The 27,310-nt window shown below is 62.5% G+C and overlaps 1 protein-coding gene across 8 annotated transcripts in view; it reads left to right on the forward strand.

Annotated features, from left to right (window-relative positions):
- HSPG2 (heparan sulfate proteoglycan 2) overlaps window positions 1–27,310 on the forward strand; it is a 53,465-nt gene that overhangs the window by 7,191 nt on the left and 18,964 nt on the right. For 3 of the 8 annotated variants that reach the window (XM_061442177.1, XM_061442181.1, XM_061442178.1), the window contains exons 2-55: window positions 1,713–1,836; window positions 2,366–2,443; window positions 4,050–4,159; window positions 4,242–4,300; window positions 4,768–4,928; window positions 5,077–5,202; window positions 5,630–5,890; window positions 5,965–6,084; window positions 6,161–6,292; window positions 8,159–8,303; window positions 9,041–9,189; window positions 9,269–9,415; window positions 9,480–9,643; window positions 9,730–9,906; window positions 10,649–10,845; window positions 10,926–11,073; window positions 11,162–11,289; window positions 11,388–11,474; window positions 11,559–11,617; window positions 11,705–11,772; window positions 12,300–12,440; window positions 14,198–14,374; window positions 14,459–14,638; window positions 14,719–14,837; window positions 15,525–15,636; window positions 15,728–15,841; window positions 15,928–16,055; window positions 16,133–16,219; window positions 16,313–16,362; window positions 16,456–16,544; window positions 16,629–16,769; window positions 16,872–17,063; window positions 17,712–17,804; window positions 17,890–17,970; window positions 18,045–18,275; window positions 18,768–18,881; window positions 18,970–19,097; window positions 19,182–19,268; window positions 21,192–21,418; window positions 21,506–21,616; window positions 21,696–21,796; window positions 22,932–23,112; window positions 23,591–23,650; window positions 23,849–23,971; window positions 24,069–24,209; window positions 25,012–25,154; window positions 25,242–25,377; window positions 25,464–25,609; window positions 25,707–25,845; window positions 25,923–26,077; window positions 26,203–26,341; window positions 26,464–26,615; window positions 26,800–26,938; window positions 27,068–27,225. In XM_061442177.1, the coding sequence (XP_061298161.1) occupies window positions 1,713–1,836; window positions 2,366–2,443; window positions 4,050–4,159; window positions 4,242–4,300; window positions 4,768–4,928; window positions 5,077–5,202; window positions 5,630–5,890; window positions 5,965–6,084; window positions 6,161–6,292; window positions 8,159–8,303; window positions 9,041–9,189; window positions 9,269–9,415; window positions 9,480–9,643; window positions 9,730–9,906; window positions 10,649–10,845; window positions 10,926–11,073; window positions 11,162–11,289; window positions 11,388–11,474; window positions 11,559–11,617; window positions 11,705–11,772; window positions 12,300–12,440; window positions 14,198–14,374; window positions 14,459–14,638; window positions 14,719–14,837; window positions 15,525–15,636; window positions 15,728–15,841; window positions 15,928–16,055; window positions 16,133–16,219; window positions 16,313–16,362; window positions 16,456–16,544; window positions 16,629–16,769; window positions 16,872–17,063; window positions 17,712–17,804; window positions 17,890–17,970; window positions 18,045–18,275; window positions 18,768–18,881; window positions 18,970–19,097; window positions 19,182–19,268; window positions 21,192–21,418; window positions 21,506–21,616; window positions 21,696–21,796; window positions 22,932–23,112; window positions 23,591–23,650; window positions 23,849–23,971; window positions 24,069–24,209; window positions 25,012–25,154; window positions 25,242–25,377; window positions 25,464–25,609; window positions 25,707–25,845; window positions 25,923–26,077; window positions 26,203–26,341; window positions 26,464–26,615; window positions 26,800–26,938; window positions 27,068–27,225 (7,155 nt within the window). The remainder of the gene's footprint in view (window positions 1–1,712; window positions 1,837–2,365; window positions 2,444–4,049; window positions 4,160–4,241; window positions 4,301–4,767; window positions 4,929–5,076; window positions 5,203–5,629; window positions 5,891–5,964; window positions 6,085–6,160; window positions 6,293–8,158; window positions 8,304–9,040; window positions 9,190–9,268; window positions 9,416–9,479; window positions 9,644–9,729; window positions 9,907–10,648; window positions 10,846–10,925; window positions 11,074–11,161; window positions 11,290–11,387; window positions 11,475–11,558; window positions 11,618–11,704; window positions 11,773–12,299; window positions 12,441–14,197; window positions 14,375–14,458; window positions 14,639–14,718; window positions 14,838–15,524; window positions 15,637–15,727; window positions 15,842–15,927; window positions 16,056–16,132; window positions 16,220–16,312; window positions 16,363–16,455; window positions 16,545–16,628; window positions 16,770–16,871; window positions 17,064–17,711; window positions 17,805–17,889; window positions 17,971–18,044; window positions 18,276–18,767; window positions 18,882–18,969; window positions 19,098–19,181; window positions 19,269–21,191; window positions 21,419–21,505; window positions 21,617–21,695; window positions 21,797–22,931; window positions 23,113–23,590; window positions 23,651–23,848; window positions 23,972–24,068; window positions 24,210–25,011; window positions 25,155–25,241; window positions 25,378–25,463; window positions 25,610–25,706; window positions 25,846–25,922; window positions 26,078–26,202; window positions 26,342–26,463; window positions 26,616–26,799; window positions 26,939–27,067; window positions 27,226–27,310) is intronic. The other 5 variants (XM_061442182.1, XM_061442183.1, XM_061442184.1 and 2 more) reach the window with 3 other exon arrangements.

Below are 27,310 nucleotides of genomic sequence, written 5' to 3' on the forward strand. Positions count from 1 at the left end.
ATGAGTGATGCACACGCATGTGCAGGCGTGGGGCGATGAGTGATGCACACGCATGTGCAGGCGTGGGGCGATGAGTGATGCACACGCATGTGCAGGCGTGGGGCGATGAGTGATGCACACGTGTGTGCGCAGGCGTGGGGCGATGAGTGATGCACACGTGTGTGCGCAGGCGTGGGGCGATGAGTGATGCACACGCATGTGCAGGCGTGGGGCAATGAGTGATGCACACGCATGTGCAGGCGTGGGGCGATGAGTGATGCACACGCATGTGCAGGCGTGGGGCGATGAGTGATGCACACATGTGTGCGCAGGCGTGGGGCGATGAGTGATGCACACGCATGTGCAGGCGTGGGGCGATGAGTGATGCACACGTGTGTGGGCAGGCGTGGGGCGATGAGTGATGCACACGCATGTGCAGGCGTGGGGCAATGAGTGATGCACACGCATGTGCAGGCGTGGGGCGATGAGTGATGCACACGCATGTGCAGGCGTGGGGTGATGAGTGATGCACACGTGTGTGCGCAGGCGTGGGGCGATGAGTGATGCACACGCATGTGCAGGCGTGGGGCGATGAGTGATGCACACGTGTGTGGGCAGGCGTGGGGCGATGAGTGATGCACACGTGTGTGCGCAGGCGTGGGGCGATGAGTGATGCACGCGCATGTGCAGGCGTGGGGCGATGAGTGATGCACACATGTGTGCGCAGGCGTGGGGCGATGAGTGATGCACACGCATGTGCAGGCGTGGGGCGATGAGTGATGCACACGTGTGTGCAGGCGTGGGGCGATGAGTGATGCACACGTGTGTGCGCAGGCGTGGGGCGATGAGTGATGCACGCGCATGTGCAGGCGTGGGGTGATGTGTGACGTACACGCGTGTGTGCAGGTGTGGGGCGATGTGCGGGGCACATGTATGTGTGCAGGTGTGGGCTGATGGGTGCACACGTGTAGCAGTGTGAATGCGTGTGCACAAGCACATCCCTGTGTCACACGTGTGGATAGTGGTGCTGATACATGTGCACAGCATGTGTCAGTGTGCACACCCATCCCTGTGTCACACATGTGGATAGTGATGCTGATACATGTGCACAGCATGTGTCAGTGTGCACACACATCCCTGTGTCACATGTGTAGGTAGTGGTGCATGTGCACAGCATGTGTCAGTGTGCATGCACATCCCTGTGTCACACATGTGGATAGTGGTGCTGATACATGTGCATAGCATGTGTCAGTGTGCACACACATCCCTGTGTCACATGTGTAGGTAGTGGTGCATGTGCACAGCATGTGTCAGTGTGCACACCCATCCCTGTGTCACGCGTGTGGATAGTGGTGCTGATACATGTGCACAGCATGTGTCAGTGTGCACGCACATCCCTGTGTCACACATGTGGATAGTGATGCTGATACATGTGCACAGCATGTGTCAGTGTGCACACCCATCCCTGTGTCACGCGTGTGGATAGTGGTGCTGATACATGTGCACAGCATGTGTCAGTGTGCACGCACATCCCTGTGTCACACATGTGGATAGTGATGCTGATACATGTGCACAGCATGTGTCAGTGTGCACACCCATCCCTGTGTCACTACACACGGATACTGGTGTGGATACATACCCATGGCCATGTGTCAGCGTGCACCCCATGTGTGTGCACACGCGTGTGCCGGTGCCGTGCGCGGGCACCCACCGGCGCTGTTGCGTGTCCCCAGGGCAGCCGGGGCCTGGCCGAGAGCTCCTTCCCCGAGGACACGGTGTCCGACCACGTCGGGGGCACGCGGGGACACCGCTTCTACCGGCACCTCTCCGATGACGAGGACCTGGTGGCGTCCGGCGGTAAGGGGGGACCGAGGGTGGCACCGGCGTGGCGGCACCGCGGGTGCCGAGCGCTCTGTGCCCATTGCACCGGGGCCCTGGTGGCATCCAGCAGTAAGGGGGCAATGGGGGGGTGTCACTATGGATGGGTGCCACCAGGGTGGGTGTCACCGGGGGTGCCACTGGCTCAGTCCCCATTGCAGATGGCACCGGGGACCTGGTGGCATCCAGCGGTAAGGGGACAATGGGTGAGCGGATGGCACCATGGGTGGGTGCCACCAGGGCTCAGTGTTCACCATGGGTGGGTGCACTGGGGGTGGGTGCCACTCACTGTCCCCATGCAAATGGCACCAGGGACTTTGTGGCATCAGGTGGGTGGGTGTCCCCGTGGCTGGATGTCACCATTGGTGCTCTGTCACGCTGTCCCCATTGCAGACAGCACTGGGGTGGCATCCAGGGTAAGGTGGCAATGGGTGGGGGGGTGTCACCCTGATGGGTGTCACCGTGTCTGGGTGTCACCCTGGTGCCACCCTTGCTGTCCCCATTGCAGATGGCAGCGGGGAGGACGGCAGCGGCGCACCATGGCCGAGCGCTACCCGCGTGCCCAGCGTGGGGCTGGCACCCACCGGTAAGGGGGCACCGAGGGGTGGCTCCTGTCCCCCGCCTGTCACCGCGCTCAAGCTCTGTCTTCTCCATCCTCCTCTTCCTCTTCTTCCTCTTCCTCCTCCTCCTTCTCGGGCAGCGCCCGGGCCCCCCCCTGTGCCTGCAGGGATGGTGGTGGCCGAGGACGAGCCCCCACTGAGTAAGTGACACCTTGGGGGACCCCCCCCTGTTGCACCCCCAAGTGTATCCCCGGTGTTCCTTGGGGGGGGGGGATGTGGGTAAATATGGGGTCACAGCTGGATATGGGGGTTGCAGATGCATATGGGGAGGTTATAGCTGAATATGGGGAGGTTATAGCTGAATATGGGGGAGTCACAGCTGGATATGGAGATTACAGCTGGATATGGGGGATCACATCTGGATATGGGGCGTCACGGTCTGGATATGGGGAGTCACAGCTGGATATGGGAATTAAAGCTGTATAGGAAGGTTACAGCTGGATATGGTGGGGTCACAGCTGGGTATGGGGGGGTCACAGTCTGGATATGGGGATTACAACTGGATATGGGGAGTCACAGCTGGATTATGGGGATTACAACTGGATATGGGAGGTTACAGCATGGGTATGGGGGGTCACAGCTGGATATGGCGTCACAGCTGGATATGGGGGTTGCAGATGCATATGGGGAGGTTATAGCTGAATATGGGGAGGTTATAGCTGAATATGGGGGAGTCACAGCTGGATATGGAGATTACAGCTGGATATGGGGGATCACATCTGGATATGGGGCGTCACGGTCTGGATATGGGGAGTCACAGCTGGATATGGGAATTAAAGCTGTATAGGAAGGTTACAGCTGGATATGGTGGGGTCACAGCTGGGTATGGGGATTACAACTGGATATGGGGGGGTCACAGCTGGATATGGGGGGGTCACAGCTGGATATGGGGGGGGTCACAGCTGGATTATGGGGATTACAACTGGATATGGGGGGTTACAGCACGGGTATGGAGGGTCACAGCTGGATATGGCGTCACAGCTGGATATGGGGGTCACAGCTGGATATGGGAATTAAAGCTGTATAGGAAGGTTACAGCTGGATATGGTGGAGTCACAGCTGGGTATGGGGGGGTCACAGTCTGGATATGGGGATTACAACTGGATATGGGGAGTCACAGCTGGATTATGGGGATTACAACTGGATATGGGAGGTTACAGCATGGGTATGGGGGGTCACAGCTGGATATGGCGTCACAGCTGGATATGGGGGTCACAGCTGGATATGGGGATTACAGCTGAATATGGGCAGTCACATCTGGTTATGGGGGTCACAGCTGGATATGGGGTCACAGCTGAATATGGGCAGTCACATCTGGTTATGGGGGTCACAGCTGGATATGGGGATTACAGCTGAATATGGGCAGTCACATCTGGTTATGGGGGTCACAGCTGGATATGGGGTCACAGCTGAATATGGGCAGTCACATCTGGTTATGGGGGTCACAGCTGGATATGGGGTCACAGCTGAATATGGGCAGTCACATCTGGTTATGGGGTGACGGGGGGGTATTTTTTGGGGTGCAGGTGCCTGTTTCTGACACCCCCCCCCGTTTCTTCCCCCCCCCCCCAGTTTACTTCCGGGCGCTGGTGAACTTCACCCGCAGCATCGACTACAGCCGGCGCCTGGAGGACCCCGACTCCGAGGAGTTCCGGGAGATCTCGGAGGCCGTGGTGGATGCGGTCAGTTTAGGGGTGCTGGGGGGGGGGGGGGCACCCATAGGAGCACCCTGACCCCCCTTGTTCTGCCCCCCCCACCCCTCAGCTGGAGTCCGAGTATTACAAGGTGCCCGGGGAGCAAATGGTCAGCGTGGTGTTCATCAAGTGAGATTTGGGGGGTCTGGGGGGGGGTTGGGGGGCAAGGGAGGGCTGGGGTGGTTTGGGGGTGCAGGAGAGATTGGGATGGGGAGGATTGGGAGGGTTTGGGGTGTGTGTGGGGTGGATTTGTGCTGGGGAGTCTGGGGATCTAAAGGGGGATGGAGAGGTTTGGGGTGCAGGGGGTATTATGGGGATGGGGAGGTTTAGAGGGAGTTATGGAGGAGTTTTGGGGTGCAAGGGGGGGTTTGGGCTGATGAGTTTGGGGGTGCAGGAGAATGGGGGGGGCGCAGAGAGGTTTTTGGGGGGTGGGGTGTTGCCGGGGGTTGTTTGAGGGTGATGGGGATGTCTTGGGGATGCTGTGGGGGTTTTGGGGGTGCCGGGGATGTTTGTGGGTGCCGGGGGGGGGTTATGGGTGGCTGGTTTATGGGCTCAGGGTGGGTTTTGGGGTGCTGACCCCCCTTTGCCCCCCCCAGGGAGCTGGAGGGTGACGTGTTCGTGGAGCTGGACGTGGGCTCGGAGGGCAACGGGGACGAGCAGCAGCTCGGGGGGGTCCTGCGGGACCTCCTGGCCGGGGGCTCCATTGCCTCCTACGTCACCTCCCCGCATGGCTTCCAGTTCCGGCGCCTGGGGGCCGGTCAGTGCCTGGGGGGGGCGGTGGTTGTGGGGCTCAGACCCCCCCATATCAACCCATGCCATGTCACGGTGTGCCTTGACGCCCCCCCCATAGCCGTTGGGGGCTGTTGGGGTTCACACTGACCATATTCCCCCCCCCCCCATCACAGTGACCCCCCACCCGCGGCCCTGCACCGCCACGGAGTTCACGTGCGGCAGCGGCGACTGCGTCCCCGGCGAGTACCGGTGCGACCGGCGGCACGACTGCCGCGACGGCTCCGACGAGCTCGGCTGCGGTGAGACCCCATAGCCCCCACGGCACCCCCATACCCCCCCCTGTGCCCCACAGACCTGCTGCAGCCCCAGACCCCCCCACCCATTCCCCCCTGTAACCCCCCTTATTACCCTCCCTAAGCCCCATACCCCCCCCAAAGTGCATCCTTATTTCCCCTTATAAGCCCCTCAGCACCCCCATATCCCACATAACCCCCCCATTTCTCCTTCTGCAATCTGATTTTCCCCTATCCCACATAACCCTTTGCACTGCACCCCCTCTAATCCCCCATGCACTCCCATTTCCCCCATAACTCCATCTCACCTCTATTTCCCCCCATAGCCCCCCCCCCAGTGCATCCCATTTCCCCTCTATGCCCCCAGAACCCTTCATTTCCCCTATACTCCCCCCTTGCCCCCTATTTCACCCCATAACCCCCATCCCCACAGACCCCTCCACACGGGTGCCCCCCACCACGTCCCGCCCGGCTGCCACCACGCGCCCGCTGAGCACCGCCACGGCCGCCATCACCCCAGCACCAGGGCGCCCCGGCACCCCCCGGCCCCCCAGCACCCCCCGGCCCCACAAGCCGCCGGTCGATGGGTGCCGGGCGGGAGAAGCCGCCTGTGCCAATGGGCGCTGCATCCCCCGTGACTACCTGTGCGATGGAGAGGCCGACTGCGCCGACGGCAGCGACGAGGAGGCTTGCGGTGAGCCCACGGCATCGCCATAGGGAGGGTGCCGGGGGCACCCATGGGTGCTGACCCCGTCCCTCATCACGCAGGCACCCCGTCCCCATGCGAACCCAACGAGTTCAAGTGCCGCAACGGGCACTGCGCGCTCAAGCTTTGGCGATGCGACGGCGAGAACGACTGCGGTGATGGCTCCGATGAGGCCGATTGCCGTGAGTGTGGCTGGGTTGGGGACACGGGGAGGGGGGGATGCGGTCGCGGCTGACGCGTGTCCTTGTCACCCTGCAGCCACCAAGGCGCCCGGCGCGGCGTGCGGGCCGGCAGAGTTCCGGTGCGTGGCCAGCGGGACCTGTATCCGTGCCAGTTACCAGTGCGACCGCGAGCCCGACTGCCCCGACCGCTCCGATGAGGTTGGCTGCGGTGAGTGACACCGGAGGGGATGCCATGGCTGGGGGGGGACACGGCTTTGAGCTCCGGTTGGGGATGCTGTGCTGGGATGTGGTGTGGTGGCACTGGGATGGGGACTCTGTGCCAAGGGACCGGGATGGGGATGTTTTCCCTGGCGACCCCATGATGTGGCACTGGGGGGACTAGAGCCAGACACCCCCTGTGCCGGTGAGCCTGTGCCATGGCACTGGGATGGGGATATTGTGGGGACCCTGTGCCATGGGATGTTGTGCCCATGGAGCCTGTGCCGTGGCACAGGGCTGGGGATGCTGCGCCCAAGCTGTGCGGGGATGTGGTGTGGTGGCACTGGGATGGGGACTCTGTGCCAAGGGACCGGGATGGGGGCATCGTACCTGGAGACCCCATGCCATGGCACTGGGCTGGGGACATGGCACCGAGAGAGCCTGTGCCATGGGGCCATGGGCAGGGGTGGTGATGGGTGTCGCGGGCAGGGCCATGTCCTGGTGTAGGGTGATGACAGTGTTGTGGGTGGTGACAGTGCTGTGGGCAGGGCTGTGTCCCAGTGCAGAGTGGTGACGGTGTTGTGGGTTGTGGTGGGTGTTGCAGGTTGCTATGGGTGTTGCAGGCAGTGCTGTGTCCCGGTGCAGGGTTGTGATGGGTGTTATGGGTCGTGACGGTGTTGTGGGTTGTGACAGTGTTGTGACGGGTGTTGTGAGAAGTGCCATATCTCCGTGCAGGGTTGTGATGGTGTTGCGGGTTGTGACAGGTGTTGCGGGTTGCTATGGGTGTTGCAAGCAGTGCTGTGTCCCGATGCAGGGTTGTGATGGGTGTTGCAGGTTGTGACAGTGTTGTGGGTCGTAAAGGGTGTTGCAGGCAGGGCTGTGTCCCAGTGCAGGATGGTGATGGTGCTGCTGGTGGTGATGGGTGTCATGGACAGTGCCATGTCCCACTGCAGGGTGGTGATGGGTATTGCTGGTTGTGATGGGTGTTGAGGGCAGGGCCGTGTCCCGGTGCAGGGTGGTGACAGTGTTGTGGGTTGTGATGGGTGTTGCGGGCAGTGCCATATCCCCATGTAGAGTGGTAATGGTGTTGCGGGTTGTGATGCCTGTTGCAGGCAGTGCCATGTCCCTGTGCAGGGTTGTGATGGGTGTTGCAGCTTGTGATGGTGTTGTGGGTTGTGATGGGTGTTGCAGGTTGTGACAGTGTTGCAGGTTGTGATGGGTGTTGCAGGCAGTGCCATGTCCCGGTGCAGGGTTGTGATGGGTTGTGATGGGTATTGCAGGTTGAGACGGTGTTATGGGTTGTGATGGGTGTTGCGGGCAGTGCCGTGTCCCAGTGCAGGGTTGTGATGGGTGTTGCAGGTAGTGACGGTGTTGCGGGTTGTGATGGGTGTTGCAGGTAGTGACGGTGTTGTGGGTTGTGATGGGTGTTGCAGGTTGTGACGGTGTTGCGGGTTGTGATGGGTGTTGCAGGCAGTGCCGTGTCCCGGTGTTATGGGTTGTGATGGGTGTTGCAGGTTGTGACGGTGTTGTGGGTTGTGATGGGTGTTGCAGGTTGTGACGGTGTTGTGGGTTGTGATGGGTGTTGCAGGCAGTGCCATGTCCTAGTGTTATGGGTTGTGATGGGTGTTGCAGGTGGTGCCATGTCCCGGTGTTATGGGTTGTGATGGGTGTTGCGGGTTGTGATGGGTGTTGCAGGCAGTGCCATGTCCCGGTGTTGAGGGTTGTGATGGGTGTTGCAGGTTGTGACGGTGTTGTGGGTTGTGATGGGTGTTATGGGCAGTGCCGTGTCCTGGTGCAGGGTGGTGACGGTGTTGCGGGTGGTGACGGTGTTGCGGGTGGTGACGGTGTTGCGGGTGGTGACGGGTGTCGCGGGCAGTGCCCCCGCAGGTGGTGTCGCTGCCGCGGGACGCGGTGCGGGCCGTGCCGGGTCAGACTGTCACCTTCACGTGCGCGGCTACCGGCGTCCCCACGCCCATCGTCACCTGGCGCCTCAACTGGGGACACCCCCCCAGCAGCCACAGGTGGGCGGGGCCTAAAGGCTGATGGGAGGGGCAAGGGAGGGGCTTATGAATGGGGAGGGTCTTATGATTGGGGAGGGGCTTATGAATGGGGGGCTTATCAATGGGGAGGGGGCGTGGCCTGTGGAAGGGCGGAGCTTGTGGGTATTGGGGCCGAGGGGTGGGAGGGGGAGCGGGACTTGGGGCGGGGCTTGTGACGGTGGGAGGGGCTTTAGTGGGGGCGTGGTCTGTGGTAATGGGAGGGGCGAATGGTGGTGTATCAGAAAGGGGCGTGGCTTAGAGCCAGCGGGGCTGCGCGGTGGGCGTGGCTTATGCTTACGGGCGGGGCTTGAGTGTGAGCAGGGCTGTGCTCTGGTGTACTGGGTGTACCGGTGTGCCTGTGTGCTGGGTGTACCGGGTATACCGGTGTGCCTATGTGCTGGGTGTACCCGTGTGCTGGGTGTACCAGGTGTCCTGGTGTGCCGGTGTGCTGGGTGTACCGGTGTGCCTGTGTGCTGGGTGTGCTGGGTGTACCGGTGTGCCCGTGTGCTGGGTGTACCAGGTGTACCGGTGTGCCCATGTGTTGAGTGTATCGGGTATACCGGTGTGCCTATGTGCTGGGTGTACCCGTGTGCCTGTGTGCTGGGTGTACCAGGTGTACTGGTGTGCCTATGTGTTGAGTGTACCAGTGTGCCCATGTGCTGGGTGTACCGGGTGTCCCGGTATCCTGGGTGCCTGGTGCCAGTCATGCCACCATGCAGAGTGTCAATTGTGAGCGAGGCCGGCCAGGGCACATTGACCATCCGTGACGTGAAAGAATCCGACCAAGGTGCCTACACCTGCGAGGCCATCAACACCCTGGGCATGGTGTTCGGCATCCCCGACAGCATCCTCACCGTCACCCGCCCCGGTGAGCATCCCTCCTCCCTGTGCCGTCCCCTCCACCATGCCGCTGTCACCATCACCCACTGTGTCCCCCCGCTCCGCAGGGCCATGCCCCGAGGGCCACTTCGAGGTGACGGGGACATCCCGCTGCCTGCCCTGCTTCTGCTTCGGTGTCACCACCTCCTGCCGCGCCACCGCCCGGCACCGGCACCGCCTGCGCCTGCGCTTCGACCGCCCTGGAGACTTCAAGGGTGAGCGATGGGGACAAGGGACAGGGGACAAGGGGCAGGGCAGGGGCTGAGCGTCTCCTCGCAGGTGTCAACGTGACGGTGCCGGCGGCGCCGTCCACACCGGTGCTCTCGGCCACCCAGCTCCACGTGGATGTGGGTTCTGAGGAATTCCAGCTCCTGGATCTGTCCCGACGCTTCCTGGCCCTCGATGCCTTCTGGGCACTGCCAAATGCATTCCTTGGGGACAAGGTGATACCGGCGTGGTGACGGGGATGGGGTGGGTTTGGGGCTGGGGTCGCCGGTGTGGAGGCTGCTGACAGCCCGCGGTGCTGCAGGTGGATGCCTACGGGGGAGCGCTGAGCTATGGGGTGCGGTACCGGCTGGGACGCGGCCCCCCCGAGCCCACCACACACCCCGATGTGGTGCTGCGGGGCCACGGGCGGCAGCTGCGGGCACGCGATGGGGACACCCAGCCCGACGTCCTCAACCGGCGGCACGTGCCCTTCACCGAGGTGGGGGGCACCGGCACGGGTGGTGGGGGTGATGGTGGTGGAAGGGTGGGAGCATCGTGGATGTGATGGTGGAAGGGTAATGGTGATGCTGGTGGTGGGGGGGGGGTGATGGTGGGAGGTTGGTGGCAGTGACGGTGTGTGGGTGATGGTGGTGATGGTGATGGTAGTGATGGGTGGGTGGTGGTGGTGGGGGAAGAAAGGATGGTGGTTGGTGGGTGTTGCTGGTGATCATGGGTGAGTGATAGTAGTGGTGGGAGGGTGATGCTGGTGATGGTGGGTGGGTGATGGTGGTGGTGAAAGTGTGATGGGAGCGTGATGGTGGTGGGTGGGTGACAGTGGTGGTGATGGTTGTGGTGATGGGTGGGTGATGGTGATGCTGGTAGTGGTTGTGGTGAAAGGGTGATGGTGGGTGGGTGACAGTGGTGGTGATGGTTGTGGTGATGGGTAGGTGATGGTGATGCTGGTAATGGTGGTGGTGGTGGAAGGGTGATGGTCTTTGGGTGATGTTGGTGGTGACGGGTGTGTGATGGTGGTGGTGAAAGGGTGATGGTGGGAGCGTGGTAGCAGTGATGGTGGGTGGGTGACAGTGGCAGTGATGATGATGGTTGTGGTGATGGGTGGGTGATAGTAATGCTGGTAATGGTGGTGGTGGAAGGGTGACGGGTGTGTGCTGGTGGTGTCAGGTTGGTAATACCAGTGTTACCATCACCGCGGGGTGACACCGGTGTCACCATCCCCTCAGGACCGCTGGGAGGACGAGGAGGGCGCCCCGGTGAGCCGGGAGCTGCTGCTGCTGGTGCTGCAGGACCTGGAGGGCATCTTCATCCGCGCGGTGTACGACGGGCGCATGGCCAGCGTGGGGCTCAGCGACGTGGCCATGGACACCACCAGCACCACTGACACCGGCCTGGGGCCCGCCGGAGACGTCGAGGAGTGCAGGTGACGCTCGCGGCGAGGTGGGTGCCAGGCTCGGTGCCACCACCAGCCGCGACGGCACCATCACACCGCTGTGTCCCCAGGTGCCCCGTGGGCTACGCGGGGCTGTCGTGCCAGCGCTGTGCCAGCCGCTTCGAGCGGGTGACAAAGGGACCCTACCTGGGGACGTGCTCCGGCTGCGGCTGTCACGGGCACTCCAGCACCTGCGACCCCGTTTTTGGGCACTGCCTGGTGAGGAGCGGGGTGACAAGGGGACGGGGACGTGGTTTGGTGTCACCACCCCACCCCGTGCCATGTGTGTGTGTGTGTGTGTGTCCAGAACTGCCAGCACAACACCGAGGGGCCCCAGTGTGAGAAGTGCAAACCCGGCTTCTTCGGCGATGCCACCAAGGGCACAGCCACCGCGTGTCACCCGTGTCCTTGTCCCTACACGGAGCCGGCTCGGAGGTGGGTGACAGCCCCTGGGGACACCCCAAATCCCCCCCCCCTCCCCTTCCATAAGATGTCATCACCCCCCCGGTGTGTCCCCGTCGCTGTCACCGCAGGTTTTCGGAGTCGTGCTTCCTGGACACCGATGGACAAGCCACGTGTGACGCCTGCGCACCCGGTTACGCCGGGCGCCGCTGCGAGAGGTGACAGGGTTGGGGGGGGTCCCTCAACACCCCCCCGACACCAGAGACACCCCCCCCCCCAACCCATCACCCCCGTCCCCATAGGTGCGCCCCGGGCTACGAGGGAGACCCCATCCAACCGGGTGGCAAGTGCACCCCCATCGGTGAGTTTTGGGGTGAACCCTTGCCCTATGGGTGCTCCCCCCCCACCCATGGGTGCCTCCTGCCCTCACCGTCGCTGCCCATCGCAGGTCAGGAGCTCATCAAGTGTGATGCCCGCGGGGGCAAGGATGAGGATGGTGGCACGTGTCGGTGTAAGGTGAGGGCAGGGCGCTGGGAGGGAGGTGATGGGGGCTCCTGTTCCCCCCTGCACCCAGTGGGATCCTCAATAGCACCCAGAGGGATCCCTGGGGTTCCCAGTCCAATCCCCCATGGCACCCAGTCTGACCCTGGCTACAGCACCCAATCTTATCCCTGGGGTACCCAGTCTGATCCCCCCAGCACCCAGTCCCAAATGCCCTATAGCGTCCAGTCTTATTCCTGGGGTACCCAATCCCATCCCCCTCAGCCCCCAGTCCACCCCTGCCCCATAGCACCCAGTCCAACCCCCATGGGACCCAGTCTGACCCCAGCTATGGTACCAATCTGATCTCTGGGGTTCCCAGTTCAATCCCCCATAGCACCCACTTTGACCCCATTGTCACACCCAACCAACCTCCCCCCAGCACCCAGTCCCACCATTTCCCAGTTCCCCCAGCACCAAACCGGTCCAATCCTCCCCAACCCCCCCTATACCCCCCATACCCCCCCCCCCCCCCCCATAACCCCCGTGCCCCGTTGCCGCAGCCCAACGTGCGGGGCCGGCTCTGCGACTCCTGTGCCGCCGGCACGTTCCACCTGAGCGCGGCCAACGCCGAGGGCTGCCTGCCCTGCTTCTGCATGGGCGTCTCGCGGCACTGCGCCAGCTCCGCCTGGAGCCGACACCAGGTACCACCATGGCCCAGGGCCACCGCGGGGTCGTGCCGGGCCCTGTTGCGAATGCCGCGCCATTTAGGGCCGTGTTGTGCCATGCAGTGCCATACCCTGCTGGGCCGTTCCATCCCGTGTCGTGCCATACCAGGCACGTCGAGCCATGCTGTCCCTTGCTGCCATGCCAAGTCATGCCATACTGCGTGGTGCCGTGTCTTGCCATGGCATGCAATGATTTCTATTGTCCTTGCAGTGTTGTGCCATGCCCTGCCATGCGGTTCCAAAGCATGCCGTAGAGTGTCTTGCCATGCCATGTTGTGCCGTGCCATGCCCTGCCTCACCGTGTCACACTGTGCCATGCCATGTTGTGCTGGAATGGCATTGTCATGCATAGCTATGCTGTGCCACATTGCGCTGTGCCGTGCCGTGCAGTGCCGTTATGCCATATAGCGCCATGCTGTGCTGTACCATTCATTGCTATGTTATGCCATATACTGCTATGCTGTGCCATGCTATGCGGTGCTGTTGTGCTACCCGATGCTGTGCCATGCCATGCATTGCTATGTTATGCCACATAGCTCCATGCTGTGCCATGCCATGCATTGCTATGTTATGCCATATAGCGCCATGCTGTGCTGTGTCATGCATTGCCGTTGTGCCATATAGAGCCATGCTGTGCCATGCCATGCATTGCCGTTATGCCACATAGCACCATGCTGTGCCATGCCTTGCATTGCTGTTATGCCATATAGCACCATGCTGTGCCATGCCTTGCATTGCTGTTATGCCATATAGCACCATGCTGTGCCATGCCATGCATTGCTATGTTATGCCACATAGCGCCATGCTGTGCCATGCCATGCATTGCTATGTTATGCCATATAGAGCCATGCTGTGCCATACCATGCGGTGCTGTTATGCCATATAGAGCCATGCTGTGCTGTGCCGTGCATTGCCATTATGCCACATAGTGCCATGCTGTGCCATGCCATGCATTGCTGTTATGCCACATAGTGCCATGCTGTGCCATGCCTTGCATTGCTGTTATGCCATATAGCACCATGCTGTGCCATGCCATGCATTGCTATGTTATGCCATATAGAGCCATGCTGTGCTGTGCCGTGCATTGCCATTATGCCATATAGTGCCATGCTGTGCCATGCCATGCATTGCTATGTTATGCCACATAGCTCCATGCTGTGCCATGCCATGCATTGCTATGTTATGCCATATAGAGCCATGCTGTGCTGTGCCGTGCATTGCCATTATGCCACATAGTGCCATGCTGTGCCATGCCATGCATTGCTGTTATGCCACATAGCTCCATGCTGTGCCATGCCTTGCATTGCTGTTATGCCACATAGCGCCATGCTGTGCCATGCCATGCATTGCTATGTTATGCCATATAGAGCCATGCTGTGCCATACCATGCGGTGCTGTTATGCCATATAGAGCCATGCTGTGCTGTGCCGTGCATTGCCATTATGCCACATAGTGCCATGCTGTGCCATGCCATGCATTGCTGTTATGCCACATAGTGCCATGCTGTGCCATGCCATGCATTGCTGTTATGCCACATAGCACCATGCTGTGCCATGCCTTGCATTGCTGTTATGCCACATAGCACCATGCTGTGCCATGCCATGCATTGCTGTTATGCCACATAGCACCATGCTGTGCCATGCCATGCGGTGCCGTTGTGCTACCCCATGCTGTTCCATGTCGCACCGTGCCGTGCCATTCCTGCACCAAACCCCATCCCTGTCCCTCTCCAGGTCGCGCTCACCGCCGAGGACACGGCACCGCTGTCCCTGGCCACGGCAGCCGGGGCGCAGCCGGTGGGTGCCAGTGCCCGCTTCTCCTCACCGCGGGAGCTGCTCTTCGACACCTTCCATGCGCTGCCCCGCGATGTCTACTACTGGGTGCTGCCCGCACCCTTCGCCGGGGACAAGGTGCCGGGGCCGGGGCCGGGGTTATGGGGAGGGACGCAATGGGTGCCCCCATGCCCGGCTGAGCCTCACGTCCCCGTCCCGCAGGTGACATCGTACGGCGGCGAGCTGCGGTTCACGGTGACGCACCGCGCGCCGGCGGGGGCACAACCGCTGCCGCGCCAGCCCCACGTCCTGCTGCAGGGCAACGGCATCCTCCTGGAGCACTTCTCCGACGCCAGCGTCCCCTCCGGCGTCCCCACCACCGTCACCGTGCCCATCCGCGAGGTGAGGGCCGGCCCCTGTGTCCCTTGCAATGGGGGGGGGAGACACACGACACCGTGGTCACCGCCCCGGTTGTGCCGCAGCGCGCCTGGCGCAGAGCGGATGGGCGCGAGGCCACGCGGGAGCATCTGCTGATGGCTCTGGCTGATGTCGAGCTCTTCATGATCCGGGCGTCCTATGCAGAGCAGACGGAGGAGAGCAGGTGCCGGGGACATGGGACATGGGGATGTGGGGCCGTGGGGATATGGGGACATAGGGAGATGGGGACACGGGGACATGGAGAGTTGGGGCCATGTGGATATAGGGATACAGGGACATGGGGCTATGGGGTCATGGGGACACGGGGACATAGGGAGATGGGGACACAGGGACATGGAACATGGGGATACAGGGACATGGGGAGTTGGGGCCATGTGGATATAGGGATAGGGAAACATGGGGCTTTGAGGTCATGGGGAGATGGGGACACAGAGACATGGAACATGGGGACATGGGGAGTTGGGGACATGTGGATATAGAGATACAGGGACATGGGGCTATGGGCTCATGGGGATATGGGGACAGAGACATGGGGAGGTGGGGATATGGGGACACAGGGACATGGGGGTATGGGTGCATGGGGTCATGGAGAAATGGGGATATGGGGACACAGGGAGATGGGGATATGGGTGCATGGGCACGTGGGGAGGTGGGGATATGAGGATACAGGGCCTTGGGGATATGAGGCCACAGGGACATGGGGATATGGGTGCATGGGGCCATGGGGGCATGAGAAAAGGGGGACATGTGGCTATAGGGATACAGGAACACGGTGACATGGGGACAGAGGGACATGGGGACCCCTGGCCACGGGCAGGCCGGGCAGTGGGGACGTCCCCTCTCCCCGCAGGCTGTCCGATGTCACCCTGGACGTGGCGGTGCCGCACGCCACCGGGCGCCCGCCGGCGCTGGAGGTGGAGGATTGCACGTGCCCGGCCGGGTACCGGGGGGCCTCCTGCCAGGTGAACCCCCCGCTCCCAGAGCCCCCTCCCCAGCACCTCAGGGGCAGCCACGTCACCACCCCCCCCCCTTGTCCCCATGTCCCCACCGCAGGACTGTGACACCGGCTACACCCGCAGCAGCGCCGGGCTCTACCTGGGCACGTGTGAGCCCTGCCAGTGCCACGGCCACGCCACCGAGTGCCACCCGGAGACCGGTGTCTGCCAGGTGAGCTGGGGACAGTGTGGGGACCCCCCCCCGGTACCCCCATGGCCGTGCCAGTGACAGCTTCCTCCTTGCATCCTCCTCTGCAGGGCTGCCGGGATCACACCGAAGGTCCCCAGTGTGACAAGTGCCAACCCGGCTACTACGGTGATGCCACCCGCGGCACCGCCGGCGACTGCCAGCCCTGTCCCTGCCATGGACCCCATGGGGAAAGCCAGTAGGTGCCACCCCCCGTGTCCCCTCCATCCCTGGGGACACCAATGGGGTCTCATCCTTCCCTTTGTCCCTCCATAGGGTGACCAAGACCTGCTTTGAAGACACGGATGGGCAGCCAACCTGCAGCGCCTGCGCCCCGGGGCACAGCGGGCGCCAGTGCCAGAGGTACCAGGGGACCCTGGGGGGGGGGGGTGTGGGGTGATTTATGGGGTGTAACCCCCCCTTCATTGGCTCTTCTTATCGGTGACCCCCCTATAGGTGCTCGCCTGGGTATGTGGGGGACCCGCTGCGGGGGGAGCCGTGCCGAGGTGAGTGTCAAAGCAAAGGGGACGTGGTGGTGGCATTGGTGGGGGTCACGTTAACCCCTCTGTTTGTGTGTGTGTGTGTGGTACCCCCCCCAGAGCCAGGTGTCCCCGTGGGGCAGTGCCAATGTGACCCACGCGGCAGCACCGGCGAGGGCTGCGATGCCAACGGGCAGTGCCGCTGCAAGGTGAGCCCGGTGCCCCCATCCCCGTGTCCCCAAGCCCTGCAAGGGCAATGTCACCCCTGACGTGTGTCACTGTCCCCTGCACAGGCCAACGTGGAGGGGCCCCGCTGTGCCTCCTGCCGGCCCCATCACTTCCACCTGAGCGCGGACCAGGCGGCCGGGTGCCTGCCCTGCTTCTGCATGGGCATTGTCCAGCACTGCGCCAGCACCGGCTATGCCCGCGGCACCGTGAGTGACCCCCCCTTGTCCCTATGGTGTCCCCATGGTGTCCCCATGGCATCCCCCATTGTGTCCCCAGCCCCTTGCTCACCCCTTACCCCCCCTCCATAGGTGCAGACGCGGTTCGGTGCCGGGGATGCTCAGGGCTTCGCGCTGGTGAACCGGCAGCGCAGCACCCGCGTGGGCTCCGGCTTCACGGTGCAGCCGGGGCCCCCCCAGCCCCGCCTCAGCTACGGCCGCTTCGGGGACCTGCCCCCCGACTCCTACTACTGGCAGCTGCCGCCCCCCTACCAAGGGGACAAGGTGATGGGGGACCCCCCACCCCCAGGGACAGGGGTGCACCGGGAGCTCTGCCGGAGCCTCCCCTGTCCCCTGCCTCCCCCCTTTCCCTCCCCCCTTTTCCCTTCACCCCTTTTTCCTTCCTCATCCCTATCTCATCTCATCACCTTCCCTATCCCCATCCCCATTCCAATCCTCTCCCTTTCCCCCTCCTTCTCTGTCTCTTTCCATCTCCTTATTCCTCTCCCTCTTCCTTTTTCCTCTGCCTTCACTTTCCTCGTTCCCATCCTGTCCTGCCCCTTCCCTTTCCCGTTCCCATCCTGTTCCCATCCACATCTCTATCCTGTCCTGCCCGTTCCCAATCCCATCCTCATCCCCATCCCCATTTCAATCCCATCCTGTCCCTTCCTTTTCCTATCCCATCCCGTTCCCATCCACATCCCTATCCTGTCCTGCCCGTTCCCAATCCCATCCTCATCCCCATCCCCATTTCCATCCCATCCTACCCCTTCCCATTCCCATCCCATCCTGTTCCTATCCACATCCCTATCCTGACCTGCCCATTCCCAATCGCATCCCACCCCCATCCCTATCCCCATCCGACTCTTCCCCTTCCCATCCCAATCCTTTTCCCCATCCCAATCCTGATCTCATCCCACCATCTCCCCATAGGTGGGCTCCTACGGCGGACGCCTCCGCTACACCCTCACCTACACACCGGGGGGGCAGGGAGCCCCCCTGCCTGACGCCGACATCCAGATCACGGTACGGGGGTGCCGGGGTCAGTGGGACACCACAGGGTCACACCAGGACCCCCCCTTAACCCCTTCTGTCCCCCCTGTCCCCACAGGGCAACGACATCACTCTGGTGGCCCATCAGCCCGACCTGCCTCCAGGCACCCCCCAGCCCTTCGAGATCGTATTCCGGGAGGTAGGAGGGGTCCCTGGGGTCCTGCAGAGCCCCCGTGTCCCCCCCGACACCCCCTGACACCCCCCTGCCCGCAGCAATACTGGCAGCGCCCGGATGGACAACCGGCGACACGGGAGCATCTCCTGATGGCTTTGGCAGACCTGGATGAGATCCTCATCCGAGCCACCTACTCCACCAGCACGGCCGCATCGGGCATCGCCGATGTCTCCATGGACGTGGCCGTGCCGCCCCAGCCCGGCCTCCCCCCGGCCCTCGAGGTGGAGGAATGCCGCTGCCCCCCCGGGTACCACGGGCTGTCCTGCCAGGTGAGCCCCTGCATCCATCAGCATCCCCCTGCATCCCTCAGCATCCCCCTGCATCCCTCAGCATCCCCCTGCATCCCCCTGCATCCCTCAGCATCCTCCTGCATCCCTCAGCATCCTCCTGCATCCCTCAGCATCCCTCAGCGTCCCTCAGCATCCCCCTGCATCCCTCAGCATCCCCCAGCATCCACCTGCATCCCTTCCCATCCCTCAGCATCCCTCAGCATCCTCCTGCATCCCTCAGAATTCCCATTCATCCCTCAGCATTCCCCTGCATCCCACTGCATCCCTCAGCATCCCTCAGTATCCCCCTGCATCCCTCAGAATTCCCATTCATCCCTCAGCATCCCTCAGCATCTCCCTGCATCCCTCAGCATCCCTCAGCAACCCCCTGCATCCCTCAGCATCCCCTTGCATCCCCACAACCCTTCCCAGGGGTGTTTTGGGGGTATCATAACACTGACCCCCCCCCCCTTTTCTTCCTCTCCCCACCAGGACTGTGCCCCCGGTTACACCCGCACCGGGGGGGGGCTGTACCTGGGGCACTGTGAGCTCTGTGAGTGCAATGGGCATTCCGAGAGCTGCCACCCCGAGAGCGGCGTCTGCTCCGTAAGGCTTCACATTGAGCGTGTTTTTGGGGGGGTCTGGGGGTGTCATCCCACCCCTGACCCCCCCAGTGTGTGTTGTCCCCCCCCAGGGATGCCTGCACAACACAGCAGGGGACTTCTGTGACCAATGTGCCCCTGGGTTCTATGGGGATGCCACCGCTGGTACCCCCGAGGACTGCCAGCCCTGTGCCTGTCCCCTCCCGTACCCCGAGAACCAGTGAGTGCCGGTGCTGGGCTGGGGGTGCTGGTGGGGGGGAGCGGACAGGATGTGTCCCCACCTCATCCATGTGTCCCAATCCAGGTTCTCCAGGACCTGTGAGAGTTTGGAGGGCGGTGGGTACCGCTGCACCGCCTGTGAGCCGGGATACACCGGGCAGTACTGTGAGCGGTGAGCATCCGCACCCCAAACACATCCGATAGACCCACCCCCAAAACACACCCCCAAACCACACCCTGATGGGGTCACCCCATGTACCCACCCCCAAACCATACCCTGATGGGGTCACTCCATGTACCTACCCCCAAAACACCCCCCCAAAACACACCCTGATGGGGTCACCCCATGTACCCACCCCCAAACCACACCCTGGTGGGGTCACCCCATGTGCCCACCCCCAAACCATACCCTGATGGGGTCACCCCATGTACCCCACCAAACCCTCCCTGATGGGGTCACCCCATGTACCCACCCCCAAAGCACACCCCCAAAACACACCCCCAAACCCACCCTGATGGGATCACCCCATGTACCTACCCCCAAAACACCCCCCCAAAACACACCCTGATGGGGTCACCCCATGTACCCACCCCCAAACTCTCCCTGATGGGGTCACCCCACGCACCCACCCCCAAACCACACCCCCAAACCCTCCCTGATGGGGTCACCCCGTGTCCCCACCCCCAAAACACACTCCCAAATCCCACCCTGATGGGGTCATCCCGTGTACCCACCCCCAAAACCCATCCTGATGGGGTCACCCCAACATACCCACCCCAAAGTGCTTACCTCAATGTTCTTCTGCTGCATCCACCCTATAGACCCACCCTGATGTACTCACCCTGATATACCCACCCCAAAATATTCACCCTTATGAGCTCACCTTAATACATGCAACCTGATGGACTCACCCCGATATGTGCATCTCGACATACCCACCCCAAAGTGCTCACCCCAATATACCCAACCCATTAGAGTCACCCCAATATATGAACCCTGTTACACCCACCCCAATATACCCAACCCAATAGAGTCACCCCAATATATGAACCCTGTTACACCCACCCCAATATACCCAACCCAATAGTCACCCCAATATATGAACCCTGTTACACCCACCCCAATATACCCAACCCATTAGAGTCACCCCAATATATGAACCCTGTTACACCCACCCCAATATACCCAACCCATTAGAGTCACCCCAATATATGAACCCTGTTACACCCACCCCAATATACCCAACCCAATAGAGTCACCCCAATATATGAACCCTGATATACTCACCCCAATATTCCCAATCCAATAGTTACCCCAATATATGAACCCTGCTATACTCACCCCAATATACCCAACCCAATAGAATCACCCCAATATATGAACCCTGCTATACTCACCCCAATATTCCCAATCCAATAGTTACCCCAATATATGAACCCTGCTATACTCACCCCAATATTCCCAATCCAATAGTTACCCCAATATATGAACCCTGATATACTCACCCCAATATTCCCAATCCAATAGAGTCACCCCAATATATGAACCCTGCTATACTCACCCCAATATTCCCAATCCAATAGTTACCCCAATATATGAACCCTGCTATACTCACCCCAATATTCCCAATCCAATAGTTACCCCAATATATGAACCCTGCTATACTCACCCCAATATTCCCAATCCAATAGAGTCACCCCAATATATGAACCCTGATATACTCACCCCAATATTCCCAATCCAATAGTTACCCCAATATATGAACCCTGCTATACTCACCCCAATATTCCCAATCCAATAGTTACCCCAATATATGAACCCTGCTATACTCACCCCAATATTCCCAACCCAGTAGAGTCACCCCAATATATGAACCCTGCTATACTCACCCCAATATTCCCAACCCAATAGTTACCCCAATATATGAACCCTGCTATACTCACCCCAATATACCCAACCCTTTAGAGTCACCCCAATACATGGACCCTGATACACCCACCCCAATATACCCCCCAATACACCCGCCCTGCCATTCCCCCCAGTACACACACCCCAATGCACCCCTCAACCCCTCCTCACCCCTTGTCCCCACAGCTGTGCCCCCGGCTATGTGGGTGACCCATCGGTGCCCGGGCAGGGCTGTGTCCCGGTGGGTCCCCCGGTGCCGCTGGCCGTCCGCGTGCACCCACCGCGCACCGCGGTGGCCCAGGGCAGCGCCGTCACCCTGCGGTGCCAGGCCACCGGGGACCCCCCTTTCTACTACCACTGGGCACGGGAAGACGGGAGACCCCTCCCCGAGGGTGCCCAGAGCCGGCAGCAAGGTATGGGGGGGCACTGGGGTGTCCCCAAGGTGTGTGTGTGTAGAGGGGGATGTGGGGTGTCACACACGTGTGTGTGTGTCCCCAAAGGTGAGGAGCTGCACTTTGCCAGCATCCAGCCCTCCGAAGCCGGGGTCTACATCTGCTCCTGCCGCAACCTGCGGCACAGCAACGCCAGCCGCGCCGAGGTCATCGTCACCGGTGGGTCACGGTCACCCCGGGGACCCTCGCTGTGGGGCGGGGGGCAGCAGTGGGGCTGAGCTCTCCTCTCTCGGCACAGAGACCCCTGGCAAACCCATCACCGTCACCGTGGAGGAGAAGCGGGTGCAGCGGGTGAAGCCCGGGGCCGATGTCACCTTCGTCTGCACCGCCAAGAGCAAGGTGAGCATGGGGGCACCTTTGGGTGGGCATGGGGTGTGCAGGGTATGGGGACACCTTTGGGTGCCCATGGGGGTGTGCAGGTCATGGGGACACCCCTGGGTGCCCATGGGGGTGTGCAGGGCATGGGGACACCCCTGGGTGCCCATGGGGGTGTGCAGGTCATGGGGACACCCCTGGGTGCCCATGGGGGTGTGCAGGTCATGGGGACACCCCTGGGTGCCCATGGGGTGTGCAGGGTATGGGGACACCTCTGGGTGCCCATGGGGGTGTGCAGGGTATGGGGACACCTCTGGGTGGGCATGGGGGTGTGCAGGTCATGGGGACACCCCTGGGTGCCCATGGGGGTGTGCAGGGCATGGGGACACCCCTGGGTGCCCATGGGGTGTGCAGGGTATGGGGACACCTCTGGGTGGGCATGGGGGTGTGCAGGTCATGGGGACACCCCTGGGTGCCCATGGGGGTGTGCAGGGCATGGGGACACCCCTGGGAGCCCACGGGGTGTGCAGGGCATGGGGACACCTCTGGGTGCCCATGGGGGTGTGCAGGGCATGGGGACACCTCTGGGTGCCCATGGGGTGTGCAGGGCATGGGGACACCTCTGGGTGCCCATGGGGTGTGCAGGGCATGGGGACACCTCTGGGTGCCCATGGGGTGTGCAGGGCATGGGGACACCTCTGGGTGCCCATGGGGGTGTGCAGGACACAGGGACACCCTTGGGTGCCCAGCCAGTCCTATGGGCCCCCAAGCACCCTCAGGTGCCCATGTTTCAATGTGGGACACCCCTAGGTTCCCACAGGAGCATATAGGGACAACCCTTTGTGCCCATGGGGATGTACAGGGCATGGGAACACACTTGGATGCCTATGGGGCTATGCAGGGCACCCCTGGGTGCCCACCTGGTCACACAGGACACATGAGGACTCCTAAGTGCCCATAGGGTCCCAGAGGACACAGGGACACCCTTGGGTGCCCAGCCACCCCTCTGGGCCCCCCAAACACCCTCGGGTGCCCATATATCTCTATGGCAGAGGCTGGGTGCTCCATGGGTGCCCGGATGGGTGTGCAGCCCCAGCAGCCCCCTGCGCATGCCCATCCCGGTAGCCTCAGGCCTGCCCTTGTCCCGTTCCCCCCCCAGTCTCCTGCCTACACTCTGGTGTGGACGCGGCAGAACCACGGCTCGCTGCCGGCGGGGGCCGTGGACTTCAATGGCATCCTGACCCTGCGGCGCGTGCGGCCCGAGGACGCCGGCGTCTACGTCTGCACCGGCTCCAACATGCTGGACATGGACGAGGGCACCGCCACGCTCTACGTGCAGGGTGAGCCGTGGTGATGGGCACCCCGGAGCCCAGGCACCGGGGTGATGGGCACAGCCAGCACGCAGATGCCAACACGTGATGGGCATCCAGACGCTGGGTGCGCTTGGTGCCGTGAAGCCACGGTGAGGGACAGGCTTGGCACCCAGACACCACGGGGATGGGCCCTGTGAGTGCCCAGACAGTGGGGTGATGGGTCTGCTCGTTGCCCAGATGCCAGGGTGATGGGCACACTTGGTGATTAGGCGCCAAGGTGATGGGTATTCTGGGTGCCTTGATGCTGGGATGATGGGCTTGCTGGCTGCCCAGGCACTGGGGTGACGGGCAAGCTCAGTGCCCAGATGCCAGGGTGATGGGCAGACCCACCATGTAGATACCAGGGTGATGGGCACAGTTGGCTCTCAGAGGCTGGGTCACTGGGGTAGTGTAGTGCCCAGACACCCGGGTGATGGGCTCCCCTGACAGCCGCATCCTCTTGCAGCACCCTCCAAGACTCAGATGTTTTATGGCCCCGTTGAGTTCATGGAAGGGCACAGACCGGGTAAGTCCCCTTGTGGAGGGGCCTGGGGGGGTCCACGTGCTGCCCCCCACCCACTGCATGCCGGGGTTTCACCGTGCACCCCACTGTGCACTGCACCACGCCATCCCCCCCACCCTGCTTCCCACTGCTCCAGCACCGTGGGGGGGTGCCCCCGGCCAGCCCTGACCCCCCCCCCTCCCCACCCCGGTGTCACCGCAGCCGGCACCGCCGCAGCCCCCACCGCCGCCGTGGAGCCGGCGCAGCTGAGCGTGGCACCGGGGCAGCCGGCAGAGTTCCGCTGCGTGGGCACCGGCAGCCCCCTGCCCACCCTCGAGTGGCTCGGTAGGTGCCTGCGGGGATGGGGGCTCACTGCGGTACCGGGCTCGGGGATGTGGTGATGGGGGTGACACCGGGCTGTGTCCCGTTCCCCCCCCCACAGGAGCGCTGCCACCACGGGCTGTGGTCCATGGGGGGACGCTGCGGTTCAGCGCCGTGGAGCCGGCGGATGAAGGGCACTACATGTGCCGGGCGCGCAGCAGCGCCGGGCAGCACACGGCACGGGCCTTCCTCCATGTGCAAGGTGAGTGCTGTCCCCCTTGTCCTGGTTATCTTTATCATCCTCATCATCCCCATCATCCCTGTCACCCCCATCATCCTCATCACTGTTATCACCTACATCACCCCCCCTTGGCCCCATCATCCCTGTCACCCCTGTGGTCCCCGTCATCCCTGTCACGGATCTCCATCATCCCCATCGTCTGCATTGTCCCCATCACTCCCATCGTCCCCATCACCATCATCCCTGTCGTTTCCCATCATCCACTGCCCTCATCACCATCATCCCACCATCACCATCATCCACTGCCCTCATCACCATCATCCCACCATCACCATCATCCACTGCCCTCATCACCATCATCCCACCATCACCATCATCCACTGCCCTCATCACCATCATCCCACCATCACCATCATCCACTGCCCTCATCACCATCATCCCACCATCACCATCATCCACTGCCCTCATCACCATCATCCCACCATCACCATCATCCACTGCCCTCATCACCATCATCCCACCATCACCATCATCCACTGCCCTCATCACCATCATCCCACCATCACCATCATCCACTGCCCTCATCACCATCATCCCACCATCACCATCATCCACTGCCCTCATCACCATCATCCCACCATCACCATCCACCAGACACTATCCCCAGTGTTGCCATCATCCTTGTCACCACCATCACCCCTGTCACCCCCCATTGTCCCCATCATCCCCACGACCCCCATCACCTCCATCCTCCCCTTCATCCCCTGTTGTCCCCATCACCTGCATCACTCCCATCGCCCCTGGTGCCCTCCTGTCCCTACAGGCACCAACGCACCGCAGGTGCAGGTGAGCCCGGAGCAGACAGAGGTGCAGGAGGGCTCCACGGTGCGGCTCTACTGCCGGGTCTCGGGGTCACCCACCGCCACCATCACCTGGGAGAAGCAGGGGGGCACCCTGCCGCCACAGGTGAGCCGGGCACCAGCACCCTTGGGTGCTCCCGGGGGTGGTGTGTGTGCCCCGTGGGTGCCGCTCACAACCGCCCTTGTGCCGCAGTCCCGCACTGAACACGGTGACATCGCCACGCTGGTCATCCCCGCCGTGACAGCGGCCGATGGGGGCATCTACCTCTGTGTGGGCACCAGCGCCGCGGGCACGGCTCGCGCTGCCATCGAGGTGGTGGTGGTGCCAGGTGAGGAGGGTGTGGAGCATCAGTGGGGTTTGGGGTGGTTCTGGGGGGCCACAACCCACCCGTGTCCCCCCTTTTTCCCCATGCAGGGTCCGCACCGCCCGTGCGCATCGAGTCCTCATCCCCATCCGTCACCGAGGGGCAGACCCTGGACCTCGACTGCGTGGTGGCCGGAGCCGGTGCCACCACCGTGACGTGGCACAAGCGCGGTGGCTCCCTGCCCGCCGGGCACCAGGTAAGGCACCGGCAGCACTGGTGATACCGGCAGCACCGCACATCCTGCTCTGGGCGACACCACGCTGTGTGACACCAACGCATGTCCCCAACCGCAGGTCTCAGGGTCCCGGCTCCGTGTCCCCCATGTCACAGCGGCTGATTCAGGGGAGTACGTGTGCCGGGCGAGCATGGGGACCACCGTCCGGGAGGCGTCCGTCACCGTCACCGTCATGCCTAGATCCGGCTCATCCTATGGTGAGACCGGGCTCGGTGGCACCAGCAGGGATGTTCTGGTCCCAGAGCGGGGTTCATGGCTCTGTCCTTCCCCCCAGGACCACCAGCTTCGGGTGTCCCCATCCGCATCGATGCGTCTTCATCCACCGTGGCCGAGGGACAGACCCTGGACCTCAACTGTGTGGTGGCCGGGCAGGGACAGGCCACTGTCACCTGGTACAAGCGCGGGGGGTCCCTCCCGGCCAAGCACCAGGTAGGGGACATGGGCAGGATGACACCAATGGGGGTGCTTGGGGTTGATGCATGGCCCCGTGCAAGTCCTGGTGGCCCCATGGAAGCCCAAATACCCCCGGTGACCCCGGTGTCCCCTCCCCATAGGTGTCCGGCTCCCGGCTGCGGTTGCTGCAGGTGACAGCGGCTGACTCGGGCGAGTACGTGTGCCGGGTGACCAGCGGGGCCAGCACCAAGGAGAGCGCGGTGATGGTGACCATCCAGCCCAGCGGGGCCAGCACCTACCGTGAGTGGGGACCGGAGGGGTGACAGTGCCAGCGGGAAGGGGGCACTGACCATGGCTCCTGTGCCCGTGCCGGTGGGGAGCTGCTGTTGTCACTGGTGTCACCTTCTTGCCTCGGTCCCCAGCTGCGGGCAGCACGACCCCGCTGCGCATCGAGTCCCCGTCCTCTGCTGTGGCTGAGGGACAGAGCCTGGACCTCAACTGCGTCATCGCCAGCCCCGCACAGGCCACTGTCACCTGGTACAAGCGTGGGGGGTCCCTCCCAGCCAAGCACCAGGTAGGGGACATGGAGGGGATGGCACCAGCGGGGCTGGTTGGGGTTCACCTATGGCCCCATCAAGCTCTGGTGGCCCTACACAAGCCCACAGTAGCCCGTGGAAGCCCAAATGGCCCCATACAACCCCCAGCAGCCCCACGGAAGCCCAAATAGCGCCGGTGACCCCCATGTCCCCTCCCCATAGGTGTCCGGCTCCCGGCTGCGGCTGCTGCAGGTGACAGCGGCCGACTCCGGTGAGTACGTGTGCCGGGTGACCAGCGGGGCCAGCACCAAGGAGACCTCCATCGTGGTGACCATCCAGCCCAGCGGGGCCAGCACCTACCGTGAGTGGGGACCGGAGGGGCCAGGGGACGTTGTCCACGGGTGGGTGCGCATTGTCCTGTGGTGGATTTGGCTATGGGATGAATCGTTCCCTGTGGAAGACACCATCTGTATCCCATCTCGGTCCCCAGCTGCGGGCAGCACGACCCCGCTGCGCATCGAGTCCTCGTCCTTGTCATCGCCCGTGCCCGAGGGACAGAGCCTGGACCTCAACTGCGTCATCGCCAGCCCCGCACAGGCCACTGTCACCTGGTACAAGCGCGGGGGGACCCTCCCAGCCAAGCACCAGGTAGGGGACATGGAGGGGATGGCACCAACAGGGTTGGTTGGGGTTGATGCATGGCCCTGTGCAAGCCCTGGTGGCCCCATGGAAG

Source organism: Pezoporus flaviventris, unplaced genomic scaffold (genome assembly GCF_033815535.1).
Source record: "Pezoporus flaviventris isolate CSIRO_AGI_PZ_B2104156 unplaced genomic scaffold, CSIRO_AGI_Pfla_v1 ptg000216l, whole genome shotgun sequence".
Taxonomy (NCBI): domain Eukaryota; kingdom Metazoa; phylum Chordata; class Aves; order Psittaciformes; family Psittacidae; genus Pezoporus; species Pezoporus flaviventris.